Source organism: Argentina silus (assembly GCF_951799395.1).
Source record: "Argentina silus genome assembly, chromosome: 5".
Classification (NCBI taxonomy): Eukaryota; Metazoa; Chordata; class Actinopteri; order Argentiniformes; family Argentinidae; genus Argentina; species Argentina silus.
Window position 1 is genome coordinate 283,482 of NC_139659.1, and position 12,500 is coordinate 295,981.

Genomic DNA, 12,500 nt, shown 5'->3' on the forward strand with positions numbered 1-12,500 from the left:
CCCAGTGTGAAACCACCACGACCCAGGGGTGCCGACATCCCTTCATCTGTTCCCATGGCAACCTGCCAGACCAATCAGCCGCGTGAACAGAGATCTCACCCGCGACGCGATCACAGCTGACCTGAGACCTGTGCTCTCCTCTGCGAGCAGAGGTAAATCTGACACTAATGTTGTTCTGAACACTGTCAGACCTGTAATACTCTACCCTGACAGAGAGCCCCAGGGAGGAACGCTGCTACATTATTCATCAGATGACTGTGTGTGTGTGCGTGTGTGTGTGCGTGCGTGTGTGTGTCTCTGCCACGATGTGATTTAATTTCATGTAGTGCACCTCAGATGAGACCGTCATGGTGTCAGCTGACTCCGCCCACCTGGATGTGTTCTCCAACGTGCTGCGGACTTCACTCATCTGGTCCTTCCCGAAGTAGACCACGGTGAGGTGGACCCGCCCGTCCTGCTTCACACACACCTCTCTGGAACAACACACACACACACGCACACGCACACGCACACGCACACGCACGCACACACACACACAAACAAATAAAGAAACAATTAATCTAACAAGCAATCCTATACAAGCAGGCCTGGAACAGAGAGAAATCACAGAGGACACTTGATCAAGGAAAGATGAGGTCAGAGAAGCTTTCTGGGCCTTCAGTATTGACAGAGGGTAAGTTACATTACAGAGAGGGCCTTTTAGCAACCAGGCAAGATGCCTCTGGGGAGCAGGGCTCCAGCCTGGGTAGGGCAGGGCTCTGGGGAGCAGGGCTCCAGCCTGGGTAGGGCAGGGCTCCAGCCTGGGTAGGACAGGGCTCTGGGGAGCAGGGCTCAGCCTGGGTAGGACAGGGCTCTGGGGAGCAGGGCTCAGCCTGGGTAGGACAGGTCTCTGGGGAGCAGGGCTCTGGGTATGAGGCCTCTGGGGAGCAGGGCTCTGGGTAGGACAGCCTCTGGGGAGCAGGGCTCTGGGTAGGACAGCCTCTGGGGAGCAGGGCTCTGGGTAGGACAGCCTCTGGGGAGCAGGGCTCCAGCCTGGGTACGACATTCCAGGGTGGAGGAGCAGACATTCTGATGTAGACGCGCCAAATGTAGCACCCGGATGTGGAGGGCGGCTTTGCTTCACCTCCCACGACACACACGGCAGACAGACATCCTCGCTAAACCACCGGAATCACCTCAGTTCTGTTCACCTCAGGTCTGTTCACCTCAGTTCTGTTCACCTCAGGTCTGTTCACCTCAGTTCTGTTCACCTCAGGTCTGTTCACCTCAGGTCTGTTCACCTCAGTTCTGTTCACCTCAGTTCTGTTCACCTCAGGTCTGCCTGCAGCACACTGCAGAGTTAGGAATCCACTAGGACATAAATGTCTATGTTGCACATTTCATTTGTAAAAGAAAATGTATGTACAAAGAAAAGCTTGACGTTTGATGGTGAGACATTAAACTACCCTTTGACCCCTGCGGGAGGACCCAGAGTCACACCACCACTGTGCCTGACAGGGGTTCAAACTTGGGTCTCCTGCATGGAGGACTTTATCCTCTAGAAAAAACAGAACAATTACTAAACAATTAGCAAATAATATGACTAAGCTCTAATGTACTGATAAAGAAAACAACTATTTTAATGTACAAGAAGGGTATTATTTATATTAATAACATAAGAACAAGGATGGTAACATTATTTCACGACAAGCAACTAACAAAAGTGTATGGAGGTGTATGATCAGTACACCTGTTCAACCAACTCATCTAACTGTACAACCAACTCATCAAACTGTACAACCAACTCATCTAACTGTACAACCAACTCATCTAACTGTACAACCAACTCATCAAACTGTACAACCAACTCATCACAGTTCAGCCACTAAAACGGAAGAGGCAAATACTTAAAAGAGAAAGAAATGAATTGCCTGCCACACATAAAAATTATAAAAAACATAAATGGCTTAAAATGATCAGTATAATCCTTAAAGTGTTCCACTTCAGGTCAAAACATTTGAGATCTATGCTGTATAAAATATAAGATAGTTGGGAACAGATTTTTTGATATGCCAATACTATGGCATCAAGTTTATGATCTGCTAAACCATCACCACCACTGAGACACCAGTCTGTCTTCAATTTAGACTCTTATACACAACTCTCCTTATGAAAGGAATGCTCAGTATGAAGCGTTGCGTCAGCCTCACTGTATGCAGACTCACAGAGCCACGAGGAACCAGAATCAATAGATCATCTCCTTTGGTGCTGTTCAACAAAAAAAATATGTTGCTGATGTCTATGTTTTGCTTGTGTGTCTGTGCCTGCCTGCCTGCCTGCCTGCCTGCCTGCCTGCCTGCCTGCCTGCCTGTGTGTGGGCGTGCGTGCGTGCGTGGGCGTGCGTGCGTGTGTGTGTGTGCATGTGTGTGTGTGTGAGTATTGGCCTACATACAGTATATTTGTGTTCATGTCATCCTTAACGCTGTGCTCAGTAAATGTGTCACTGTGCATCTTCAGCCTGTCAGTCCTGCTCACATTCCTATCCCCACATGAATACACTGCTCATGACACATGCACACACACACACACACACACACACACACACACACACACACACACACACACACACACACACACACACACACACACACACACACACACACACACCACACCACAGACACACACACCACACCACACACACACACACACACACACCGACACACCGACACACCGACACACCGACACACACACCACACCACACACACACCACACACACCACACCACACACACACACACACACACACACACACACACACACACACACACACACACACACACACACACTGGAGTCTGGAGTCTGTACTACCTTAAATATGGATGAGGCGACCAATGTGTTTGCTCAGCTACTCAGGAAGCCTTTGTACAGGCTGAGCAGCAGGGCTAGCAGCAGGGCTAGCAGCAGGGCTAGCTGTAGAGCTAGCTGTATATCACAGCTCCCTGCCCGGGGCGCTTTAAGACCTGCCACTAAGGATCTGGAGGTAAAGAGCACTGATAAACAGCTGTGCATAACAAACCACAGGCATTAAAGAGACCATCAACAGAACTAGCACATCAGCAGAGGAGCTGGAATCAATGTACAGTGAATATTATCTCCACTTGCTTTGGCTCAATTGCTGGACACTTGAAAAAAATCGAATATCAAAACACTGCCAATGAAAAACCTCTCTGTTCTGTTTCACTCAGGTATCAAATACTGTATCTACTGTATGTGTACGTATGTAGGAGTAACCCCCCCCCCCACCCCCCCTCCCCCTCACCCCCTCCCTCCCCTCTCCCCCCACCCCCCCTCCCCCACCACCCCCTTCCCTCCCCCCTCTCCCCCCACTACCCCCCCCCCCCCCCGCTACCCCCTCCCTCCCCTCTCCCCCCACTACCCCCTCCCCCACCACCCCCTTCCCTCCCCCCTCTCCCCCACCACCCACGCTGTCCAATTGTTAGCGTCCGCTGGTTAACATCGGGTATTTGAGGAGACGGTCACGTGTGTTGGCAAGCCAGAGGTCGTAAGTCCGAGGTTTGGTCGGAGTGAGTCTTTGTTGCGGGGCGACTGTTTGTTTGTCTGTTTCCTCGGCGTACTGTACCGGCAGGCGGGCGCTCAGAACTCTCACCTGAAGTTGTGCATGAAGTGTCTGAACTTGTCGGCCCTCTGGGAGAGCGGCACGATGATGTTGATGGGAACGTTGGCCGTGTCGACCCGCTCGTTCCTGACCTTCATCAGCGGGCCGAAGGGTCGGAACAGAACCGTCCTCCTGAACTCCCGGCTCTGCTCGCCCCGGAAGGTCAGCTCATACAGCGTGCCTTTGTCCTTCTCCGTCCGAGCAATACCTGAGGAGGGCACTGGGTTTACATGGGCTCTGATGTATAACAAACACAGAGGCAGAGAGACACACACACACACACACACACACACACACACACACACACACACACACACACACATACACACACACAGACACACACACACACACACACACACACACACTCACACACACATACACACACACAGACACACACACACACACACACACACTCACACACACACACACACACACACACACACACACACACACACACACACACACACACACAGACACACAGACGCACACAGATGCACACACACACATACACACACACACACACACACACACACACACACACACACACACACACACACTGTACTGCACACAGTGCTGTTCTGTAGTCTGCTCTACCAACAGAATAATCTGTCAACAGGAGAATGAACTGTCCGCTTTGCGGTACTCGTAAGCGTTTTCTGACAGTGAGTGATGGTGTTTGATATGTGGGCGTGGGAGAGGCAGCGACCGGGCGTGGAAGGCCACAGGAGGAACGACATCCCGGCTCCTCTCTGCCGGGCCTCTGCCACCGTGGCAGACAGAGACCACAGACACACCGAGGCTTGAGTCGTCTCACAGCACCAGGCGTGTCTCACAGCACCAGGCGTGTCCGTCAGCGCTAAACACACTTCAATCAGTGTTGTCATCGCTTCACAGCTGTACGCTGTCACTCAAACGGTGTCTCTGAAGCCCGGATCAGATGTGTTCAGAGGTTTAATGCATTGTGGGATTAGCACAGGGAAATGTTTTCGATATCATCTGGGGAAGGTTTAGTTACTTTCCCATTGTGGGCATTCTATTTTTCGATGCCTTCAAAACTCAGGAAAAAAAACAGATATTTGGAGAATGTATTTTTGCAGACTACTGAGCAAATCCACAGAGAAACTGGGATAAAGTACTTGTTGGTCGGTTAGAGTTGTGCCTGATGTCGTGTACTGCAGTCTGCTGTGCTGTCCCGCTCCGTGTTCCGCTGCATTGATAAACACAGGAAACTGAGGGGGAAACTAAGACAGTGATGTCTGATTTACAGTTTGATAATGGCGAGGCTAACTTCCTGTGATAAGAGGCCTCCTCACACAGGGGACCAGGCGGGCCCAGGGCCACAGCCCGCTGAAACATGTTTGGCACAGAGCGAACCACTATTTTTCTAGCTAAGCCTTCTCTCTCTCCCTTTCCATGGTTCTCTCTCTCTCTCTCTCCCTTTCCATGGTTCTTTCTCTCTCTCTCTCTCTCTCTCCCTTTCCATGGTTCTCTCTCTCTCTCTCTCCCTTTCCATGGTTCTTTCTCTCTCTCTCTCTCTCTCTCCCTTTCCATGGTTCTTTCTCTCTCTCTCTCTCTCTCTCCCTTTCCATGGTTCTCTCTCTCTCTCTCTCTCATTCCACGGTTCTCTCTCTCTCTCTCTCTCTCTCTCTCTCTCTCTCTCTCTTCTTGTCTCTGTCTGTCCCTGTCTGTGTCTCTTTGTAGCCAATGTTACAAACAAACCTTGTTCACTTCTCTCTCTCTCTCTCTCTCTCTGTCTCTCTCCCTCTCCCTCCCTCTACTTCTCCCTCTCTCTCATTCTTCCTCTATGGCAGCTGAGCAAATCTACCCAGGGCAGCTCCTCAACAACACCAGTGAGTGCAGCAGGCAGCATTTGTGTTCAGTCGCAGATCCCTAACTGATTCTTGGCAGGACACTAATGCAGTCTTTGTCACCGTCAGCATCTCAACAAGCTTCAACTTCTCTGAGTGAATAAAAAGGTTCTTGTCTGGCCGGACAATTAAGTTAAAAGGCCAGCGGGGAGAACTTCATTGCAAGCGAAAGAAAAGTTGCCAATTCATTTTAATGGCTGCTTTCGTCCTCGTCAAATCGTCCGTCAAAGGAGGGAGAATACGCTGACACGTTGGCAATAGCCTGAAGGATTGCTGATTGCTGTGTCAAAATGTAAGGGCTTGGACACACAGCTCAGTAACCTGTGGCACACTAACACACACACAGACGCACACACAGACGCACACACAGACACACACACAGACACACACACACACACACACACACACACACACACACACACACACACACACACACACACACTCACGGCCATAGAGTCTGGAAGGAGGGATCCCCACATAGAGAGGGACCTTCCATGTTATCTGGATGTCTCTCTCTCTCTCTCTCCCTCCCTCTCTGTCTCTCTCTCCCTCTCCCTCTCTCTCTCTCCCTCCCTCTCTGTCTCTCTCTTCCTCTCTCTCTCTCTCTCTCTCTCTCTTTCTCAGGTAAACTGAGTTATTAGTCCCTGACTGCCCTCCTCTAAAGAAGTTGACCTTTGAGAGGAAACGGCCGTCTCTTTCTGAGGTCGTAGAGATGACACGCGCTGAATGGAAAGCAGCTGTGCTCATTTCCTGGTCCGAATCGTGCTCGAGACTTTGCCGGATATCCTGGCTCTGTCTCTTCAGCCAGGAGCAGCAGGAGACCATTGTCTCCCTGCCTTTGATTCTCAGCGTTCTGTCAGTGCAGACATCACAGACACCAGCAGAACAACATCACAGACAACACCAGCAGAACAACATCACAGACACCAGCAGAACAACATCACAGACAACACCAGCAGAACAACATCACAGACAACACCAGCAGAACAACATCACAGATGCAGAAAACGTGTCTGTCCGGGGTCGCTTAGTGACGTAGCACACTAATGCGCTTACCACGTAATCGCAAGGTTCCTGGTTCGATTCCGACCCTCGACCTATCTTGCATGTCATCCCTCCTCTCTCTCTCCCATCCTTCCTGTCAATCTCTACTGTCTCTGTCCCAATAAAGCAGAAATGCCCTAAAAATATATTTAAAAAAGAAAACGTGTCTGTCTGTTGGGGCTGTCGCACTGTTGCTCTGGAGAGACGTAAACAAGCGTCAACGCTCTCTGAAATGAGTTTGTCACCTGCGGCCATCATGGTGATCCTCTCTGCTGTGCAGGCTTGTCAGGCCGGCAGCGGCGAGGGGCTGAACATGTGACCACGGCGTGACAATAAACCAGACAACAGAACGTCAGCTGTGAGGAGCTGGTGGGGTGACTCACCCTCTATGAAGTCGGAGGGCGTGTAGACCTTGCGGCTGTGCGGCTGGTCCTTCTCGGCGCCGTCGCGGGGTGTGTTGAGGCTCTGCAGGGCGGCCTCCAGAGCCTCGCCCAGCTCATCCCGCCGGTCCTTCCTCACCGGCTTCTCCTCGGGGTGCCGCGTCAGGCCCATCTCCAGCTGGTACACCTTCTGGAGGGTGAAGCTCTCAAAGGGCACCACGGCGTACTCGCTGGGCAGCCTGGTGCCCGAGTGGACCTCAGCCCGGCCCAGCTGGCTACGGAGGAACTCCTGGAGGTCCGTGTGGCTCCTATCGGCCCCTGGTCCTTCCCCCAGCACACCCCCCACCGCCACGGGCTTCCCTCCTCCGGCCCCGCCCCCGCCCCCGCCCCCGCCCCCGGCCCTGTCCAGAGACTCCTGCACCCCCTTCAGCTGCTCGCTCCGCTCCTGCAGCGCCTCCTTCAGCTGGGAGATCTGCTTCTTCAGGCCGGCGATGTGGAGCTTGTGTTGCTCCTCACGCTCAGCCAGCATGGCCTGGTAGCCCTCCTGCCCCCCCCCGGGCCCCAGGCTCTGAGAGGCCCCCCCCACCGCGGCCCCCCCGGCAGCCCCCCCGGCCCGCGGCAGGGCGTGGCCCACCGGGCCGTCCTCAGAGTGGGGGCTGCAGGTCATGACGTAGAGGAGGGACACGGAGCAGCACGCCAGGACTAACACCACCCCCACACGGGACACCCAGGCCAGGAGACCCCTACGCAGCATGCCTTTAGCACCCCTCTGGACCACCGACACACACACAGACACACACACACACACACACATACACACACGCACACACACAAACTACGGATGTTTCTGATCTAGTTATTGGATCGAGCGACCGCCATTCATCAGTGACTCACACCTCTCTGCTGTGCTCACACGTGGTCCAGCTGGGCTCATAGTGTTCCTGTTCTGTCTGATGCTGCGTTACCCGGGCCTGAGAGAACGTCTGTGACGTCTGCAATGTTCCGTTGGACTCATGTTGAGGCGTGATGACACATTTGTCCTGGTTGAGGAAACGGGACTATTGAGTACAAACCACATCCACTGAAGACATGCACGGTCTCTCTGGCTGTTTCTTCATGTCTTCATGTGTTGTAAACTTCCTCCAAGAAGTGGTATCTGGGGAGAGAGAGAGGGGTGGAGAGAGAGAGAGAGAGAGAGAGAGAGAGAGGGGTGGAGAGAGAGAGAGAGAGAGAGAGAGAGAGGGGTGGAGAGAGAGAGAGAGAGAGAGAGAGAGAGAGAGAGAGAGAGAGAGAGAGAGAGGGGTGGAGAGAGAGAGAAAGAGAGAGAGAGAGAGAGGGGTGGAGAGAGAGAGAGGGGTGGAGAGAGAGAGAGAAAGAGAGAGAGAGAGAGAGAGGGGTGGAGAGAGAGAGAGAGAGAGAGAGAGAGAGAGAGAGAGAGCGAGAGAGAGGGGTGGAGAAAGAGAGAGAGAGAGAGAGAGAGGGGTGGAGAGAGAGAGAGAGAGAGAGAGAGAGAGAGAGGGAGAGAGAGAGAGGGAGAGAGAGAGAGAGAGAGAGGGAGAGAGAGAGAGGGAGAGAGAGAGAGAGAGGGAGAGAGAGAGAGAGAGAGAGAGAGAGGGGTGTAGAGAGAGAGAGAGGGGGGGGTGGAGAGAGAGAGAGAGAAGTTTAAACCAGTCTTAGTGTAAACGTGGGGGGTACTGGCAGGATTCTTAGGGGGTGTGTCTGAAATATTAGTGCTATTTTTAAAGCCAGAATTTTTCAGCACACATGATGGCAGTTGACCTGTTTTTGGTCATAACAACACACCTCTATGTACTGCTGTTGGGTCCAGAAACAGGAGGAGAGACATTCAAGAGTTTTAGGCAGTCAAATATTGAGGCTTTTATGAAACAGAATCGATTCCCGAGTCAAACCCTTCTCAGACGCAGCTGGAAGGAGTAACTAACTATTCCAGAGAAGGACAGGGCTTGTACCTTTTGTCCTTGGTGTAGTCTGAAACCATCTGTTGTTCTGGGTGATCGGTAATGAATACATCAGGGTAGGTGTATGTTTAGACTAAACAAAACCATGTTTTGAGACTGACTCATGACCCAGAGAAATGTTAATCGGAGAACAAGGCACAAAATGAATTCTTAACACTCCACCAGCATACATACATACATATATATACACAGGGCCTTCAGAAAGTATTCAGACCCTGCCACCTTTTCTACATTTTGTTGTTATAGACTCAATTTAAAATGGATTAAATTAAAAGAATGTGCCATCAATCCACACACAATACCCCAGAATCACAAAGCGAAAACACGTTTTAGAAATTTCAGTAGATTTATTAAAATTGAAATCCAGAAATACCTCATGTACATAAGTATTCAGACCCTTTGCTATGACACTCTTAAAATTAGCTAAAATGCAAAAATGTCATCAACAAATCACTCAGTAAGTTGAATTGAGTCCATCTTAATGCAAGGATAATAGTTAATGTCAATTTGGAATTAATATCTTTGTTTTTATAGGGTCTCTGATTTGCATAGGAATAAATGACACACTGTGTGGATCAGGTATGTTCACCCGTTATTGCAGACACCTTTTCTCTGGTTCTTTTCGCTGAAAATCGAGCCCCAGGGGTCAGAATGCAATACAACAAAGACGATAGCACTGAAATGGACCAGCAGCAGCTGATGAAGTCATAAATATGTGAGTTAGGTTCTATAGAAAGGCTGTAATACGACAGCATGCCTGAACAGGAGCAGAGAGCGAAGGCTTGTTGTGGAACACGTTTCATTATCTGTGACAGATTAGCAAAAACATGCCACAGAATTTTCAAGTGTTTATTTTGAATGTTTTGAAAAGCCTGGAGTTCTTCTTATCAAAGCCAAGCAAAGCATTCCCCAATCCCTTTAATTCCTGAACAACTATTTTGTCTCTGATGTGTGAAAGTATGCGGGCTGTTCTGAAAGCAGAGCCAGGGGGACATGTTTATCTGTTCTGTTCCCACCATCGAGGACAACATGGAACAGGGAAGTCTAAGCAAACACAAAAGCAAGAAAATGGGCCATTTACACCCCCACACGGAACACACACACACACTGGCTCTCTATCTCTCTCATGCACGCACACACACTCACGCACACACACACTCACGCACGCACGCACACATGCACATGCACGCGCACACACACACACACACACAATCTCTCGCTATCTCTCTTCCTTCCTCACCCACAAGCCAATGGGGGAAGATGAGAAAAGAGAAAGTGGAACTGACAGAACAGCCTCAGTCCTGCCAGGATGATGGTTGTGCCTACGTGTGCATGCAGGTGAGAGCCTATTTGTGTGTGCATGTGTGTTTGTATATGTATATGTTTGTATATGTATATGTTTGTATATGTATGTGTGTGTGTGTGTGTGTGTGTGTGTGTGTGTGTGTGTGTGTGTGTGTGTGTGTGTGTGTGTGTGTGTGTGTGTGTCTCTGTTGACTCACCACACAATTAGCTCTTTCATATGCTTGGCAGGGGCTGCTTCTAATGAAAGGATTAGTTATGTTAGCAGTGAATACTGGACTGTATCTGGGAGCTGACTGCCTCCAGTCCATCCCAGGGAAATAGATGCCAGTCCAGCTGCTGGCGCTGGGACACCTAGAAAGTGCAGTTCTAGGTCTACACTGCCTAGGTTTGGGTAAGTACACCACTTAACTTTGAGGTGTTATCACAATGTATGTGGTCTCTTCCAGTAGCTGTTTATGTTCTTAGTGTCTACGGTCCTCGCCTCTGGGACAACCCACCTCATGAGCTCAGGGTGTCACAACCCATTAACACTTTTAAAAGAAACCTCAAGGCCTTTGTAGCTCAGCTTGTATGTATGCTTGTATGTTTTGTACTTATGTATTTTCAATTTGACTGTTAAGCACCTTGTATTGCAATTTTGTATGAAAGGCGCTATATAAATAAAGCTTGATTGATTGATTGATAAGTCTGCTGTATATGAGCTTGTTTTCAGAGAGGTAACAACATGATGGTAATTCCACATCAACCCGTCTCCCCTCTAGATGTGCTACACCAGGCTCTAACATCAGGCTCTAACACCAGGCTCTAACACCAGGCTCTAACATCAGGCTCTAACACCAGGCTCTAACACCAGGCTCTAACACCAGGCTCTAACATCAGGCTCTAACACCAGGCTCTAACATCAGGCTCTAACACCAGGCTCTAACATCAGGCTCTAACACCAGGCTCTAACACCAGGCTCTAACACCAGGCTCTAACACCAGGCTCTAACACCAGGCTCTAACGTCAGGCTCTAACACCAGGCTCTAACACCAGGCTCTAACGTCAGGCTCTAACGCCAGGCTCTAACGCCAGGCTCTAACGCCAGGCTCTAACGCCAGGCTCTAACACCAGGCTCTAACACCAGGCTCTAACATCAGGCTCTAACACCAGGCTCTAACATCAGGCTCTAACACCAGGCTCTAACACCAGGCTCTAACATCAGGCTCTAACACCAGGCTCTAACATCAGGCTCTAACGCCAGGCTCTAACACCAGGCTCTAACACCAGGCTCTAACACCAGGCTCTAACACCAGGCTCTAACACCAGGCGCTAACACCAGGCTCTAACACCAGGCTCTAACACCAGGCTCTAACACCAGGCTCTAACACCAGGCTCTAACACCAGGCTCTAACATCAGGCTCTAACACCAGGCTCTAACACCAGGCTCTAACACCAGGCTCTAACACCAGGCTCTAACACCAGGCTCTAACACCAGGCTCTAACACCAGGCTCTAACACCAGGCTCTAACACCAGGCTCTAACACCAGGCTCTAACATCAGGCTCTAACGCCAGGCTCTAACACCAGGCTCTGCTCTGTCAGAGTCCTTGGACACCTGAGGTCGCCTCTGATGAGGGAGAGACTCCCTGCATCGTTACTGAGATCCATTCCCAACATGGTCTCCAAATGATCACCTTCTGGGGGACGGTTTCTGCAGACCAGGAAGTACGGTCTGGGGGTATCGTTATTGTCTGGCTGCTCCAGCGTTTCAACACCTGTTTTGACGTAAGACACGTTACGATACGTTGCAGAAGAGTTACGTTACGATACGTTGCAGAAGACTTACGTTACGATACGTTGCAGAAGACTTACGTTACGATACGTTGCAGAAGACTTATGTGAATTACGGCTTGCGTGGCGGTTAGGCAGGATTAGCCATTAACTTAGACTGGTTAAGGTTAACCATTAACTTTGACTGGTTATGGTTAACCATTAACTTCGACTGGTTATGGTTAACCATTAACTTTGACTGGTTATGGTTAGCTATTAACTTCGACTGGTTATGGTTAACCATTAACTTAGACTGGTTAAGGTAAGGCATTAACTTAGACTGGTTATGGTTAGGGTAAGTTGTCAGGGGAAGGCATTAGCAGATATTAGTGTAAGCAACAACAATTAGCAACAATTAGCACCAAAAAGAAAAACAGTATCCCCAACGTGATTCGACCGAGCAACGTTCAGGTTACAAGCCTTCTGTATTGACCTGCCAGTCCAGCCAGATAACACCACA

General features: G+C 50.2%; 1 protein-coding gene across 1 annotated transcript in view; it reads right to left on the bottom strand.

The window, feature by feature from the left end:
• LOC310805111 (chondroitin sulfate N-acetylgalactosaminyltransferase 1-like) overlaps positions 1-12,500 on the bottom strand; it is a 33,838-nt gene that overhangs the window by 13,653 nt on the left and 7,685 nt on the right. The window contains exons 2-4 of the mRNA XM_083670654.1: positions 6,949-8,101; positions 3,645-3,861; positions 372-473 (exon numbers count right to left, since the gene is read on the bottom strand). Coding sequence (XP_083526780.1) covers positions 372-473; positions 3,645-3,861; positions 6,949-7,759 — 1,130 coding nt within the window. The 5' untranslated portion in view covers positions 7,760-8,101. The remainder of the gene's footprint in view (positions 1-371; positions 474-3,644; positions 3,862-6,948; positions 8,102-12,500) is intronic.